The 16,787-nt window shown below is 53.6% G+C and overlaps 2 protein-coding genes across 11 annotated transcripts in view; one reads left to right on the top strand and one right to left on the bottom strand.

Moving 5' to 3' along the window:
• Window positions 1-16,787, top strand: part of LOC111559474 — a 191,803-nt gene that overhangs the window by 43,027 nt on the left and 131,989 nt on the right. The gene's annotated exons all lie outside the window — the stretch shown is intronic.
• The window catches only part of LOC123383556 (ral guanine nucleotide dissociation stimulator-like), a 230,220-nt gene continuing 227,384 nt past the window's right edge, over window positions 13,952-16,787 (bottom strand). For all 3 annotated transcript variants that reach the window (XM_045051450.1, XM_045051449.1, XM_045051448.1), the window contains 4 exons: window positions 16,520-16,677; window positions 15,860-15,919; window positions 14,747-14,913; window positions 13,952-14,476 (listed from right to left, as the gene is read on the bottom strand). In XM_045051450.1, the coding sequence (XP_044907385.1) occupies window positions 14,013-14,476; window positions 14,747-14,913; window positions 15,860-15,919; window positions 16,520-16,677 (849 nt within the window). In that variant the 3' untranslated portion in view covers window positions 13,952-14,012. The remainder of the gene's footprint in view (window positions 14,477-14,746; window positions 14,914-15,859; window positions 15,920-16,519; window positions 16,678-16,787) is intronic.

Genomic DNA, 16,787 nt, shown 5'->3' on the forward strand with positions numbered 1-16,787 from the left:
GACGGGAGCGCAGGCGGGGCCCCGCGTGGAGAAGACTGGGAGCCACGAGCCTCCAGCCTCGGAGGGTGGCGGCCCTGCTGCTCCTGCTGCTCTTGGAGCCAGAGGCCTGGGAGCGGGACGCGCTTCCCGGGCGCCTCGGGGTTTGGCCGCGCTGGTGGAGTGCCAGCACTGGCTGGGGCAGAGTGCGATGCGATGCCCCCCGTCGCCCCCCAAAGACCATCTGGGAGAAGCCTAAAGGTGGAGCAGCTGAGACCCACAGCCTCCCTCCAGGACCTGCCTCAGTCGCGGTGCTGCCAAGGTAGGGACCCTAGCGACAAGGTCGCACGTGGCCTTCCCCCCTGCCCCTCTCTGTCTTCCCCTTCCATGAGCACCTGCCCCCCTCCCTGGTGCTCCGGGCTTCTTCTTGGGCTCCTTTGCGGCTGCGGTCTGGAGGCCTCAGGAGTGGGCTTTCTGGGTTGGACCCCGGTTCTCTGGAGGAGGAGGGCCCCAGATCGAGTAGGGGATTAGGCCCAGGCGGTGGGGAGTGTCTCAGGTCGAGAGGGGTGGCACCCTGAGTGCCCATGGAGGTGTGACTGGGTTGGTGGTTGGCGGGTGGAGGTGGGATCCTACGAAGGAAGGAAGGAACTAACGAAGGAAGGAAGGAAAGCGTGGACCTGCGGTTGGGGGAAAGTGTCAAGGCAGGGCCAGGGAAGTGGCAGCAGTGAGCAGGAGGAATCATTCCTGCCTGGGAAAATGAAGTACAAGGGACCTGAGAGTCCAGAGAAACATTCCAGGGAGAGTCGGGGTGGTGGGCCTGAGTTGCTGGAGGCCAGCAGGGGACGGTGTTGAAGGGATTGAGAGTGGAAGCAGCAGGTGAACACAGGCCTCCTGCCTCCCCCCTCCACACCTGCTCTCCTGCCCTGCCCAGCCCCGCCGCGCGCCCCGCCGCGCCCAGCCGGGCCCGCCCCTGGTGGCAGAGTTGCACCCTCTGATGGGGAGGGGGAGATCTCACCCCGCTTGTGGCCAAAGGGGGTCCTCTATCATCGTGGGAGTCAATGGGACTAGGGGGTAGGAGTCTGGATTAGGGCAAGTGCAACTCCCTGTTGAGCTCTTCCTTTCTGAAGGCAACGTGCATTCCATCAGTGAACTGGGAGCCAGGGAGGCAGGAATAAGTGGCGCTTCTGTGTTTTAGAGGGTGGTGCAGACTCTTTCCTCCTTGGAGATGTGTGCTGAAGAGAACTGGGTGTTGTGGATGGCGTCCAAAGTCATCTCTTTGGGACATGTTGGGTGGGAACGTCTTCTTCGCACTCTGGCGAGGAAGGTGGATGGAAAAGCTCCTTGTCCAAGGCAGACTTGTGGGTTTTGTTGTTCCTATCCGTGGGGCGTGGTGCTTCCCGTGTCCGTGGAGCGCCTCCTGTCTTGCATTCGTTCCGTGTTTCAAGAGTTTCAGTCCTTGGCAATCACATCTCCTCCGGGACTCCCCAGGCAGCACGAGGGAGCAGTGACTCGGAGCCCACCGGGTCCCTAGAAACCAGTGCGTGTGTACTGGAGCAGGCAGTGCTCCTCTCTCAGCCTCCTTTGGAAATGAGGTCTTGAGCAAACGGTCTTTCATTGCATGGGTTGTACCTCTCCCCGGTTGTTGGGGGTGGGGGGGAGTGTGTGTGCGTGAGTGTGGTGCTGTGGCCCGTGTGGAGTCCCGACCGCGTCAGGGACCCAGTTCTTTGCAAGGAATGCGTTTTGTTGCATGGGAATATCTCAGTTCACTAGAGAGTTCCAATCCTGTCTCCAAGGCTGAAACCATCCTGAAGGCAGCACCTTGACCTCACGGAAAGCAAAGGCCTAAGAGCAGAGGCTTTCCCACACTTCCATGTCGAGCTGACTGGTGCTTTATGTTTTCAGGAAGATGGTGTGGTGTAGGCCACTTGGAGCAGCTCAGGCTCCTAAGCGTCTGTTGGGTCCCTGAGGGGTGAGTTGTGTCTCTCCGGAATGAAGGAGATTATGGTGACCTTGAGTATCATTACCTTCACGATTACCGTGATTATTCTGCCTGAGTCATCGCATGGATATTGATCCATGAGCTCGCCACGTGAGAGGTTTCCTTGGTAAAGTAGTCGCCGTGCATGTCCTCGAAACTTGGTTGTGGTCCGAACACCTTTGATGCTTTGCAAGTCCTGAAGCGGCTCCACGGGTGTGCAGTCCCTGTTGCCATATAGGTGAGGAGGCAGAGTCTGTTGACCTGAAGCCCGTCCAAGTATCCGGGGAGATGTGCGAGGGCCTCTCCCTGAGGCACTGGGTTCCTAGCCGGCACCACCCAGAATCAGGCAGGGAGGTTTTCTTGCTGCCAGCGGGAAGTCCTGAGGAGGGAGGGGGAGCCGGACGCCGTCCGGGGAAGGAAGGGATCCCTCCCCTGCCTCACCAGCCCCAGCACTTGCCTAGGTGCTGGCCACGAGGGAGGGGACTGCCTATGCGTGTTTGTTTTCTCCTTGGTCTTATCCCACCTTGGTAGAGCGCTTAGCCTGTTGCAGGCACTGTTCTGAGCACTTGAGAGATCTATGCTGATGACACAGAGTACCTCGGCAAGGACTCTGGTCCCCGTTCGTATTTCCAAGGGAAGATGTGAAAGAATGTGTGCCGGGGGTCACTGCTGTGAAGGGGGAGGACTCGAGGCATGAAGCCAGGCAGTGGGGCTCCACATGAGCGTGCTGCACCGCTGGCTTTCCCACTGCTGCCTGTGGAGAGGCAGGGAAAGCATTTGCACCTAGCGTGCGTGTCCTGCGAGCAGAGGTGGGCTTGGAGATGTGCGTGTGCCCTCAAAGGGGGAATCCAGCAAAATAGGCTCTGGGGCCTGAGTCACGCCCTCTGCGGGGAACCCTATCATTTCACATCCAGCCTGAGACACTTTGGAGAGTGACACGCGGGGCTCTTGGTGAGGGTGGCGGCACAGCGGGGGGCATGGGTCAGCGGGACCTTCCGAGGACCCCCGCCCCGGCCCCCCCCCCGCCCCCGGTGCTGTGCTCCCCCTGAAACCCAGGCAGGGCTGGAAGACGGAACAGGCTGTGGATGGCACCATCCCTTCCGCAGAGAGGCTTCTTGGGAGCTGGTGACTGAGGTGACCTTTGCGAGTTCCCCCTCTGAATTGCAGGAGAAGCGGCCGAGGGCCCTCATTTCATGCGGTCCACACTCCCAGTCGCCCCGTGTGCCAGTTGCCAACGTCGCAGGCGCCCAGGTGGTGAACGTGGTCCCCGAGTAGGGGAACCAAAAGGCCGTGTCTGCGTCCTCAAATGCTAACGTTCTCTGCTCGTGTCCTGCGCCCTGGCTGGTCCGAGACCCTGAGCACAGGGCCTGCAGGAAGGGTGAAGGGTGCGAAGCTGTCTCCTGGTAGGTAGCTGCGGTGAGGTCGTGCCCGGTGGCCTGCGCTCAGCTGCAGGGCACCTTGGAACCCAAAGCCACGACGTTTCCCATGGGACAAAGTGCGCTGCAAGGGGAACCTGGGGAGTCATCAGGCCCTAAGGGTAGGCAGGCATGACCTTTATCCGTGGGCCTTTGGATCAGAGCGCCCGCTTTGCTACATATCGTCAGGGCAGCCTCTTTGGAAGACAGAGGGCAGGTTGTGGACAGTTGTAGAGCATCCTTCCTGGTGGTGTGTGTCGTAAGGGCTCTGACCTTGTGGAAATGGGCGGGGATGGATGGAGTGGCCTCCTGAATGGAACCTTCCCCGGGCGCCTGGGTGGTTCAGTGGGTTGAGCTTCCGACTTGGGCTCAGGTCCCGCCCTCGCGGTTCCTGAGTTCCAGCCCCGCGCTGGGCTCTGTGCCCACAGCTCAGGCCCTGGGGCCTGTTTTCAGATTCTGTGTGTGTCTCTCTCTGCTTCTCTGCCCCTCCCCCACTGGCGGTCCCTGGCTTGCCGGCTTGCTCTCTGGCTCCCTGTGTCTCCAGAGTGAAGAAACATGAACAAATAGGAAATAGAACGTTCCCCAGGGCAGGTGCTGGCCACGGGCACAGCCATTCATTCGCTGTAGTCATGAACTCGACGGTGTTCCTTTAGTGTTATCATTTGAGGTTCTTTGTTTCTTTCATTCATTCTGAGAGACGGAGAGAGAGTGGACGCACGCACGTGTGCCCGTGAGCAGGGATAGGGCAGACAGGGAGGGCGAGAGAGAGGAGGGCCAGCGGGCTCCGCATCGTTGGCGCCCACCTTGAGGTGGGGCTCCTTGTGGAGGCTCAGCCTCACCAACTGTGAGATCGTGACGTGAGCCGAGATCCAGAGCCACACGCTTTTGTTTCTTTTTTAATGTTCACGTCTGAGAGAAAGCGAGAGAGACAGAGAGAGCACAAGCGAGGGAGGGGCAGGGAGAGAGAGAGGAAACCCAGAAGGGAATCAGGTTCCAGGCTCTGAGCTGTCAGCACGGAGCACTAGGCGCGACTCAGCTCAGGAACCCTGAGAGCCTGACGTGACCCGAAGTCGGACCGTTACCCAGCTGAGTCATCCAGGCGGCCCACAGAGTTTGCAGTGTGTATTTTCAAAAGAAAAAACAGCTATGTTTATATCTAGATCTAGCTACCTGTGTGTCCGTATGGATACCTGTGTACATACACATACGTGTCTACATATACGTACACACATTCGTGTATGTGTATATATATGTATATGTATACACACTCGCGCGCGCGCGCACACACACAGACGCACACAGAAACACATACACACACACACACACACACACACACACACACACACACAAACCCCATGTAAACTGAGCCAAATGGTCTTCTCAGTGGAGACGCAGAGCCAGGAGGGAGGCATCAGCACAATGTTCAAAATGAAAGGGAAACGTCGCCGTCGTATGTATCAGTACGTGCCATGACAGGGAGACACACGTGAGGGTTCTGGTAGGACAGGAAGCTGCTCCCAGGGAGAATGCAGGCAAATGGTCCCTATGGAGCCAATGGAACCCTAGTGCCCTTGTGGTATGAGACTGATAAAGGAGGCCGAAAACTGGTGACCTTTCTACTTCTAGCAGAGGGCATTTGCATTTGTATAGCATGCAATCATTGACGTTGCCCCTGGGGGGAGAAAGGTTTTGCATCTCTATTCTCCTAGGTTTGGGGCTTAGTTTTGTCTTCCCTTGTGCACTTGAAAGAGTCCTGACAGGTCCTGATGGTACACAGTAAGTCCAAGTCACCAGAGTCCAGCGTCCCCTGGTGGGGCTTGTGAGATGGTGTCCTTCCCATGACCATGAAGTCCACAGACCAGTCTTGTGCTTTTGCTGTAAGTCCTGTTTCTACCAGGTCCAGTCTGGGGGTGCCTCTTTGGAAGTCCTCAGGTGAGGACACGTGAGATGGAGGCTGCCCATTGGGACTGGCCTTCGATGATCCATATGTCCGTGACTCTCTGCTCTCCTTCCAGGGCTGCGTAGGTTCGTGCCCTTGATGCTCCTTTCGTAGAAAGCCTCGACTGCTTGGTCTCTCTACTCCTCCTCACCCTGGACGGTAGTCCTGTGGCTCCCCTTGAATCCTCAGGCATACGTTTCCTTGCCCACGTCTGCACACTGGCCCTCCAGAGCAGGGTCGGGTACGCCTTGCGTGTTCAGTCGATGCTTGCTGCACAATCGCATGGGTGATGGCCTCTCTCTCTCTCTCTCTCTCTCTCTCTCTCTCTCTCTCTCTCACCAAAAGAAAGAAAGGTTGAAAAGCAACTGAAACCCAAGAAAAGAAAAATGGCACGGAGGGTTTGGGATCTGAGGCACACTGTGAAAAAACATGGGGGTTGGGAGGTAGTGGAGGTGGACAGGCGGTTCCACAGAGTTGAAGGACGTGCCACAGTCAGCGGTGGCAGGGTGGACTTGAGGGTGGGACCGCTGGTGGTGCAGTCCAGGTAGGGCCATGGGAAGGGCATGCAGAGCTGAAAAGCACCGGCCTTTCAAGGAGAAGGGAGGTGGAAGGAGTCTCGTGTGCCCAATGTGTCTCCCTGTCCCTTAGGGCTGCCCTTGCGGTCACGGGTCACGAGCGAGGAGGGTGCACGGCTGTAGATGTCCCCGGTTGGCGGGAATGTGAGGCAGAGTGAAGAAGAAACACAGAGGCCTAGGATGCAAGAGGGATCACTGGGTTCACGTCCAGCCACCTCCCTGGGAATCCAGCTATGCAAAAGGTTCCTGGGTCTCTTGAGGGGTGACAGGGAGGTGTCCACCTTGGGAGGAGACACCTGCCAGTCCCTGTCCCACTGGCCTGGTCTCTGGAGCCCTCTGCCTGGCTCCCGGCTGTCAGGCTGGCGGGCAGTCGGTCAGAGCATCTGGTGAGCACGGGGAGGTGGGATGGTGCAGACCCTAGCGGCCAGGAACTGTGCCACCTGCGGGGTTTGCAGGTGGGGGGTTGGGGCGGCTTGGATCCTGGGCCCAAGCAGGTATGCGGGAGCCCGCACACGAGTGAGCACATGCTCGTGGGTTAGGGGCGGAGTTCGGTGAGGGACACACCTAAGGCTGCAGTGGTTTTGTGAGTCCTGGTTCCCAGCCCGCCTGCCGCCTCAAGCCCCCAAGTGTCTGGGCCAGCCAGGGACTGACGCCCACCTCAGCCCCCTTCTGGGGACATGCTGCTGCCTGGCGCCTGTTACCCCATAGCCATGGCATTGGCGGTAGTCGTCGCAGTACTGCTCGCAGAAGTGCTCATGGAAGCATAGACGGGGGCCCGCATGGAGAAGACTGGGAGCCATGAGCCTCCAGCCTCAGAGGGTGGCGGCTCTACTGCTCCTGCTGCTTTTGGAGCCAGAGGCCTGGGAGCGGGACGCGCTTCCGGGGCGCCTAGGTCTGTTCCCGAGCTGTTGGAGTGCCAACACTGGGAGGGGAAGAGCGCGATGCAGTGCCCCCGGCGCCCCCCAAAGACCATCTGGGAGAAGCCTAAAGGTGGAGCAGCTGAGACCCACAGCCTCCCTCCAGGACCTGCCTCAGTTGCGGTACTGCAAAAGTAGGGACCCTAGCGACAAGGTCCCACGTGGCCTTCCCCCTTGCCCTTCTGTGTCTTCCCCTTTCCATCCACATCCCCCTTCCCTCCTGCTCTGGGCTTCTTCTTGGGCTCCTTTGCAGCTGTGGTCTGGAGGACTCAGGAGTGAGCTGTCTGGATTGGACCTGGGTTCCCTGGAAGAGGATGACCCCAGATCGAGTAGGGGGTTAGGCTCCAGTGGTGGGGAGTGGCACAGGTCGAGGGGGGGGCGCCCTGAGTGCCCTTGGAGGTCAGACTGGATTGGTGGCTGGAGGGTGGATGTGCGAATGAACGAACTAAGGAAGGAACGAAGGAAAGCCTGGACCTGTGGTTGTGGGAAAATATCAAGGCAGGGCCAGGGAAGTCGCTGCCGTGAGCAGGAGGAATCATTCCTGCCTGTGAAAATGAAGCACAAGGGACCTGAGATTCCAGAGAAACATTCCAGGCAGAGTCAGGGTGGTGGGCCTGAGTTCCTGGAGGCCATCCAGGGAAGGTGTTGAAGCCATTGAGAGTGGAAGCAGCAGGTGAACACAGGCCTCCTGCCTCCCCCCTCCACACCAGCTGCCCTTCCCTGCCCAGCCCCGCCCCGCCCCTGGTGACACAGTTTCACCCTCTGATGGGGCGGGGGAGATCCCATCCCGCTTGTGGCTAAAGGGGGTCCTCTATCATGGGAGTCAATGGGACTCTGGCGTTTGGGGTCTGAGGTGGGGGTAGTGCAACTCCCTGTTGAGCTCTTCATTTCTGAAGGCAGTTTGCGTTCAGTCAATGAACTCGGAGGCAATGGGCCAGGAATAAGTGGCGCTTCTGTGTTTTAGAGGGTGGTGCAGACTCTTTCCTAGTTGGACGTGTGTGCTGAAGAGAACTGGGTGTTGTGGATGGAGTCCAAAGTCATCTTTTTGGGACATGTTGGGTGGGAACGTCTTCTTCGCACTCTGGCGAGGAAGGTGGATGGCAAGCTCCTCGTTCCAGGCAGACTTTGGGTTTTGTTCTTCATATCCGTGGGGCGTGGCGCTTCATGTGTCCGTGGAACGCCTCCTGTGTTGCATTCGTTCTGTGTTTCAAGAGTTTCAGACCTTCGGAATCACATCTCCTCCAGGATTCACCGGGCAGCATGAGGGAGAGGTGACTCTGAGCCCACCGGGTCTCTAGAAACCAGTGCATGTGTACCTGAGCAGACGGTGCTGGTCTCTCAGCCTCCTTTGGAAATGAGGTCTTGAGCAAACGCTCCTTCATTGCATGGGTTCCACCTCTGTCAGGTTGTTGGAGTTTGTGTTTGTGCATGTGTGTAAATGTCTGCGGTGCCGTGTCCTGTATTTAGTCCGGACCGCGGCAGGGTCCCAGTTCTTTCCAAAGACACAGTTTTGTTGCATAGGAAGTTCTCATTTCAACAGTGTGTCCCCATGCTGTTACAACGGATGAAAACTTCCTGCAGGCAGCACCGTGACCTCACCGAAAGCAAAAGTCTGAGACCTGAGGCTTTCCCAAACTTACATATCAAGCTGACTGGTACTTTATGTTTTCAGTAAGATGGTGTGGTGTAGGCCACTCTGAGCAGCTGAGGCTCCTAAGCATCTGGTTTGTCCTTGGGGGGTGAGTTGTCTCTGTCAGCAATTCAGGAGATTATGATTCTCTTGAGGGTCATTATTTTCTGGATTACCATGATTACTATATTCTGCATAACCCATCGCATGGAATTTGATAAGGAGCTCGATACCCGGAACCTTTTCGTCACCAAACGCTCGCTACAACAAGGAGAAAAACAATCACTTTTGTGCGATGGACAATGCACCTTACCTTCACTGTACTGTTTTAGTGCTATGTACATATGTTTAGAGTAATGAAAGTGTCCACTTAGATCTAAGGAGGTTTTTGTGACATCATGGTACTTCAAGAAACCGTAAAAATAATGGAAAAATCTAAGTTACCTAGTAATCTAAGCACTCTGTCCTTTTGGATACGAAATCCTAAGTAAAGAACTCATCTTGCAAAAACTGCCAAGACCCGATAATTCCTTATTATTCTAGTAGGTCTAGTGAATGGAATGGACTGAACTAAGGTCTCTGAAATACAGGAAGCTAGAATTTGAGATATTGAGCAACCTTTACTCTCCCTTTCCCTGGTGACATGGTCTTTTTATATTCGGTGATGTCTTTTCACCTTTACCCTATTTCCCTCCTTCCTGCCCCCCTCCCTTGGCCATCATCTTTATGTATTGATGGGCTTGTTTCCTTCTGTTTTGAGGATTTTTGTTTTTTGTTTTCTTAGTTTTTGTTTCAGATTCCCCATATATGTGCGAGCATTCTGTATGTGTTTTTCTCCGTGTGAGTTCTTTCACTTGGCATAATGCCCTCCAGGCTATTATAAAACACTGTGGCATAATAACAGGTGTGAAGGTATTTTTGGGAGTTAGTGATTTCATGTGTTCCGAGTAGTACCTAGGGGGGTAATTGAGGGAAGTTGCTGGATGATATGGTTGTTCCCCTCTGAATTGTGTGAGGAAACTTTACATTGTTTGCGACTGCCTCTGCACCAAGTTCCAATGCCACCAACAGGGCCCAATGATTCGCTTTCTTCCACATTGTACCTGACGCTTGTGCTTTCTTGTCTTTTTGATAAGACCATTCAGACAGGTTTCAGGTGATATCTCTTTGGCTTTGGACTTTCATTTCCCTAATGTGGAGTGACATGGAACTTCTCTTCATGTATGTGGTGGCCATCTGTATGTCTTCATTGGAAGAATGTTTCTTCAGGACTCTGCCAGGTCCATCATTGCTCTTTGGTTTTGCATTGTTGCGCTGTAGTAGATCTTGATATCTTTTGTGTTTTAACCCTTGACCACGTATGTAGTTTGCAAGTATTTTCTCCCATTCACTACGTTGCCTTCTCATTCTGTTGAAGATATTGTTGCTGTGCAGAACTTGTTTTTTTAGTTTCATGTAGTCCCACTTGTTTAGTTTTCCTCTGTGGCTTTGGCTTCTGGTGTCAAATCCCTAAACTGAAGTCAAGACTGAGATCCAAACATTGTCGTGGGTTTGGCATTTGGCTTTGTCCAGCAAAGCCAAGGACAGCAGAAAGGCTTGCTTCAGACTCCACGCAAGTCAAGAGAGGTGAGGGAGTTTAAGGGACGTCTCCGCGAGCTGCTCTCAGGCTCCCGTAGTCATTACGCCTACAAACGATGTGCAACACGTCAGCGGGCCACATGCTAGAAAGAACGTATTGAAGACATGGTGCGAACCACATCGAGACAGGATAAAATATTCCACGTGACGACACGGTCCAAGGACTTGGTGAGCCCATGCAGAACCCAACCCCTAGATACATACGCACTAGATTGGCCAAGTCTCTCCGGCCCCCCAGATACACAGCAACTAGGTAAGTGAGCTGCTGCAACTGTTTGCAGGAAGGCCAGAGAGCAGTGATCTGCTCTGCAAAGCTTTCTCTATAACCTCGCAACTCAGGACATTGTTGTGCGATTTCCCACACCTCCTGCCCAAGGTCTTATCCAGGTATTTGTGGTTTTAGGTCTCAAGTCTGTAATACATTTTAACTTCGTTTCTGTGTGTGATGCTAAATAGGTGTCACGTTGTTTTTCTGCCCCCGTTGTTTTTCTGTGCCCAGTGTTTCTGGGCACCACCTATTGAGGAGACTGCCTTTGCCTCAGGTTATATTCTTGGTTCTTTTGTTGAGAATTAATTGGTTACATATGTGTGGGTTTCTCCCTGGGCCTTCAGTTCTGGTCCAGTGACCTGTGTGTCCGCTTTTACCCCAATAGTGTACTGCTTGGGTTATTGTAGCTTTGATATCTAGTTTCAAATCAGAAAGCATGGTGCTTCCAGCTGTTTTCTTCCTTCTCACAATGACTTTGGTATTCAGAGCCTTTTGTGGTTCTGTCCACCTTGAAGGATTATTCTATTTTTGGGAACGTGCTTAAGCTTTGATAGGGATTGCACCTAGGGAATGTGTAGATGGCTTTAAGTAGTGTGGACATTTTGATAATGTTAATTCTTAGGATCCACTAGCTTAGAATGTCTTTCTGCTTATTTCTGTCTTTTCAAATTCTTTCTCCAGTGATTTCTTCTTTTCAGGAAAGAGGTCTCACTCCTTCATGGTTAAAGTCATTCTTTTCTTTTTTAAGTTTCTTATGCTTCCTTTTGACAGAGAGAGATACGTGGAAACACACACATACACACACACACACACACACACACAGAAACAGAGAGAGAGAGAGAGAGAGAGACAGAGAGAGAGACAGAGAGAGAGAGAGAGTGAGAGAGAACGCAGATGAGTGGGGAAGAACTGAGAGAAAGGAGACACAGAATCTAAAGTAGGCTCCAGACTCTGAGTTGTCAGCACAGAGCCCCACACAGGGCTCAAAACAACATTATGAGATCACGACCTCAGCCACAGTCAGATGCTTCACTGACTGTGCCACCCAGGTGTTTGTAGGCTAAATTTCCTCTTAAGCTTTTTCCTCGCTTGGAGTGATTTTAAATTTTTTTCTTAATTTCTCGCTCTGAGACTTTGTTATTTGTGTATAGAATTGAAGCACATTATGTACAACCACATACATATCTTAACATGCCTGAATTCATTTATTAGGTCTACCACTAATGTTGTCGAGTCACCGCAGTCTCTCTAGAGCATATCATGCACTCCCAATAAGTGAAAAAGTACCTGGGAACATAGGATGATGCGATCGAATTTAGATGAGAGTAAGCAGATATGTGGAGTGAGAATGTGCAAATTTTGTGAAATGTTTTGTGGTTGATACAATCCAACAAGTCCATGAACATGGTTTGTTTGGATATATGTTTTGTTTAAACCAGACCCAGAGAGCTGTGACATAAATATATGCTTCCCAACACATTGCCACAACACGCCCTGTGCATCTTGGGAGGTAGCCACCTTGTCTCCCTTTTCTGTCCTGGAACCCAGTACCTGACTCCACCACTCAGTGAATTCATCTCAGAATACTGCATTTGGGAAGAGACCTATGTTTTTCATAGACTTCCTGAAAGGCACCTCAAAAACATTGGATTTTACAGAGTTGTGTCTGATCTGCCTGGAATCGTCTGAGGATGTGTCGGTTGGAATGGCACTTTCTTTGCTGGGAGATCAGGGAGCCCTGCAGTATTCCTGTGTGCCTTGTGGTGGGTCACCAGAGGGTGCTGTGTGGCTGCTCATGACAGGGACACTGCTCCCCAAAGATGGGGCCGGCAGGTGCCGGGCGTCACTGCTGGAGGAGCCTGAAGGGTGGAGGGGCTTGACTCGCTATCAAAAGCCTTGACTGAGTCTCCATCCTGCAGTCTCCTTGAGCTCCTGATGTGCTGTGTAAAGGACTCTCTGGCTTGCCGAGGTCCAAGTGGTTCTTGCTGCTGTTGCCACTCAGTCGTCAGGACGAAGACATTCAGGTCCTGGTCTTTAACTCATTGACCTGATCTGCACTTAGAGGTACTTTCCTGAGAGTAAGCGACCCAGCCTGGGAGGAGGGCCAGCAAGCAGACAGCAGTGCTCCAGCCTGCAGCCTCCCCTGGCTGGAAGCAGGGACTGGCTGCTCTACTGAGAAGCAGAGCTATGGAACAGTAGGTGCACAGGCAGCTGGGGTTTGTCATGGGATGGGGCCTGAATGAGTGTGTTCCAGGGCATGGGGCAGGGATGCTGTGCAGGAGGTCAGAATGAGGGAGTGTGGTTTCTTTCCTGCCCCATGGGTCACTCCTAGGTACCCTGATGGCCACAGTACTGGCTTGTCCTCCTGATTCTTCAGGGATCCACCTAGTCCCAGGGGTCCCTGATTTTCACATAAGACCCCGACGGAATAAAGAGTCTATAGATATTGTACACTGGAGGCAGTCCCCGAAAAAATGCCTATAAATTATGTCCCCAAAGTAGTGCTTGGTGTACACGCCTACAGAAAGGGAGAGTTTGGTACACATGTGCCCCTGTGTACAGTGATGAGAGACAAAATATTGCAATTGGCCCAGTCATTCAACTTCTGGAGACGCAGAGTAAAGGATGATGTGTGGCCCTTGAGAATGCAGAAGGGGACAGGACTGTGCCTGTCCACTGTGGCGACATCCCATAGTACAAGACCATAGTCCTGGATGGATGCCCAACCTGTGACACTACTCGTGAACACAAACACAGTCACCTGCTGCACTCAAAGCCAAAGGAGTGTGAAGATGACACCATGTCTTGGGGGCCATTAGTTCTTCAAAGAATATACATTTTTGTTTGCCGTATGTATTTGTTGTTTCCTATTTATTTTTTTGGAAAGAGCAATAAGGGGAATCCTGACCAGGGATGGCTTCAAGCTGTCATTGCAGAGCCTGACTTGGGACTTGATCTCAAGAATCATGAGATCGTGACCGGAGCCAAATTCGACTCGGAAACTCGCCCATTGAGCCACCTTGGTGCCTGTCCTCATTATTTAAATCTTCATTTTATTGAATACGTGCCACCTGTAGGAAACCTTCCAGAACTTTATACTTTATTGCCTAATAGATTAGTGTCAATGGCATATTGAAGGTTTCATTTGGGTATTTTCATATTATGCACGTTAGACTAATATCACCATGGCCAGTCGAGGAAAAGGAAAAGATTTTCAAGGTATTCGCTCTGGTCCAGACATTTCTCTTCTGGCTTCTGCTCTTGTGTCAGACCTCAGAGGGTCCCCATGCCAGATAATGAAGATATTTCAAGTGGGGGCTTCACCTAATCTTTGTTCTTTGAGGACTATTCCTCTGTCATAAAAAATATTAGTGCCATTGAATATTTAAGCAATTATTAATCAGTCCCCTGCCATGTAGCCAGACACAACAGGCCATGTTGTGTGTTTGCACACACATGGAAATCCCAGAGGAGCTGAAGCAGCAGAAACCGAGATGGCTGGTTGCAGAGACTGGGGTGAGGGAATGAGCTGTGGGTGATTAGTAGTCCACGTGTCTCTGTGATGGAAATGTTCTAGGAGTACATAGTGGTCACGGGTGTAAAATCCTGCGAATGTACGTACTGACACTTGAAGTTGTAATTTCAAAGGATCAGAGTAAATTTTTTGAAACTTAATTTATGTGTTAAGTGTAAGCCAATAGTACATAAGTACACTAAATATCTCTATGCCTAATCCTAACATGACAAAGAACGCAATGTCGAGGTGAGGGAATTCATCCTGTGGGGCTGCAGCCGACATGAGCCGCTGATGGGGAGCTGAGGCTGGTTGCTCAGCTGCAGCAGGTGGTTGCTCCAGCCCTTCCGTGACTCCGCCGGCTGGGGCTGAGGGCTGCTCATGCTCTAGGACCACCAAAGGGGCAGGTGGCTCTTCCAGCTCCTGACTATCAGCCAGAGCTGGGAGTACCTCCTGCCCTGGTGGGGACGCTGCAGTGAGGGTCTCCGATTCTCGTACGCGCTTAGCTCCAGGAGAACTGGTGGCTTCCGGCAGCCTGGGCTGCGAGGCTGCAGTGGGCACCACAGAGATAGCGGGGGCTCGCTCCCGAGGCACGTCTGGACGGGGCTCTAGAGCTGCTACCAAAGCTTCAAGAATAGAAAGTGTCATCACCGTGATTGCCATTCCATGGCAGGAAACCTCTCCCGCAGACATTGTCATCTGAGTCAAAGAACCCACCAGGAGGAAATCTCCCAGACGGCAGGCTAATGGAACAGTGATCTGAGACCAGTCCCTATGCCTGGCCCACCTACAGTCTCAGGAAACATGTTCTCTGTGGCATATCCCGTCCCCTCCACACGCCCACATCTCCCACCCAGAGTCCTCCTCGCCCAGAGACTCTGGCTCATTGGGCTCACGGTGTTTCCGCCATGAGTAGAGAAGGCGGGCGCGGCGCTGCAGCTCGGAGCCTGGCATGTGGATCCTTACATACGCCCGCAGCAGCATCAAGCTGGTGAAGTCTGGAGGGCGGAAAAATTCCTCGGGGTAGTGATCCATCCAGGTGCCCAGGATGGAGGAGATGGCCCTGGGGATACAAAAGTAGCCAGAACAATCACCATGGGGTGTTCCCCCCACTGATGTCTCAGGACAGGCCTGTGGGACCTGGCCTCTATGCCTCCTGCTCCTGGACGTCCAGAGGGTGGTTCTGTACGTGGTCCACCTGTGATTTGGCAGTCCCGCCTACGAGTGACCTGGTCACTGAAGAGGGACCGTCAAGATTCTGTTTGACGGGAACCCCTTAGCCAATGATGTGGTCGTCTCTGTCCTTCTTGGGGAAGCCAGCCAGACTCTTCGCTGTGTCCCGCTGCCTACCTCCCACTGGAATTCAAGTCCGTGCGTGAGTGGAGGGGTGGTGTCGGGGTGAGTCAGTGCCTTCACTGCATACCCTAGCGCTCCACAAAAATCTGCGCAAATACGGGACAAGAGGACTCTGTCTCTTACCTGGGCTTGCTGGGACCCTCCTGATGCCCTCAACGTGACGACCTGTGCCTCTGTGCTGCCTCATGCACTCAGTGCACATGTGGGTGTCCTCCCGCTGACACCGTTCTCCCATCGTGTGGGTGATATGTGCTCCTTGAGCCCTCACTGTGTCTCCTGTACCCTTGCTAAGCACGCACCGTGATTGTTCCCCAAGGTGGTGAGCGTGATGCTCCCCAAAACCGTTATTCTGGGTCCCCTGATGGGGGTCCAGGCAAGGCTGTGAGTGGGAAGGGATGGGGTTGGACTCTGTAAGGGGCTGACGCGGTCCTCTGGCGCCCTCTGCTGCCTCCCTGTGCCCACAGCCCATCGTCGACCAGACAGGACAGAACCCCTTTCCTTGTTTCCAAGAGAAAGCCCTCAGAACTTTGCCCTCTCACAGGACTCTCAGACGTGTGGGATGCTGGGTCCTGCAGCCCCTCCCACGCACAGTCTCAGCACTGCCCTCTTGGAGAAGGAAGCACTGCCCTCCAGCCTGAGCTCAGCCTACTCACAGTTTCTCCTGCTCCCGGGGTCCGCCATCCTCCTCAGCCTCCGAATGGAAGCATCCGTATCTGGAGGAGGCCAGAAGGACATCATATGAGCTGTCCTGTGGATGCTACGTCTTGTCCTATCCAGAGTCCCTGACTGCTGACTAGAATGGAGCTCTGGAGGGGAGGGTACCGTCCGCTCTGCGCATTGGATCCCAGTCAGCTCCTACAGAAGTGCCTGCACCTAGTGGGGCTTCGTGCGTGTTTGAAGAATGATTGGGCCCGAGTCAGCTCCATCACACATATTGGTGTGGGTCTGGGCGTCCTGCTCATCCTGGGCATCGTTGACTGGTTTGAGCCAGGACTCAGACACACAGATAGAGCCTCCAATCTCCTTTTCCAATGGGAAAACAGCCCAAGTCAACACCTGGCGACAGTGAGGGATGAGGCAGAAAGTTGATCATGGGCAAGAGGACAAAGATGACCCAGCAGAGACGCAGCCCTGCCAGCAGAGCTTTCCACAGGCCAGGGTGACTTTCCCTGCAGTGCCCCCACTGAGGACCTGGAGTGTTTCCACCCGGATCGGAGGAACAAAGTGAGAGGCCAGGACGTTTGGTGACTTTCCTGAGACTCAGAGCTTTCAGGGGCTGAATCACACTGGGCTGTGAAGGGCAGGGTGCTCACCTCATAAACAGTATTTCCAGGACCTGCTGGGTGGTAGCAAAAGCTCTGTACGTGCTCAAGAATGTGAAGAGGTAGGAGGGGTCTCCACCCAGGAAAGCAGGTACCAGGTGCTCCACTCGCTGTTCCAGTAGCATCCAGCCTCCGTCGATGGTCCATTCCTACAGAAAGGGAGAGGTTCGGTACACATGTGGCCTTCTGTACAGTGATGAGAGAGAAAATATTGGAATTGGCCCAGTCATTCAGCTTCTGGAGACGCAGAGTAGAGGAT

Source organism: Felis catus (assembly GCF_018350175.1).
Source record: "Felis catus isolate Fca126 chromosome A2 unlocalized genomic scaffold, F.catus_Fca126_mat1.0 chrA2_random_Un_scaffold_38, whole genome shotgun sequence".
Classification (NCBI taxonomy): Eukaryota; Metazoa; Chordata; class Mammalia; order Carnivora; family Felidae; genus Felis; species Felis catus.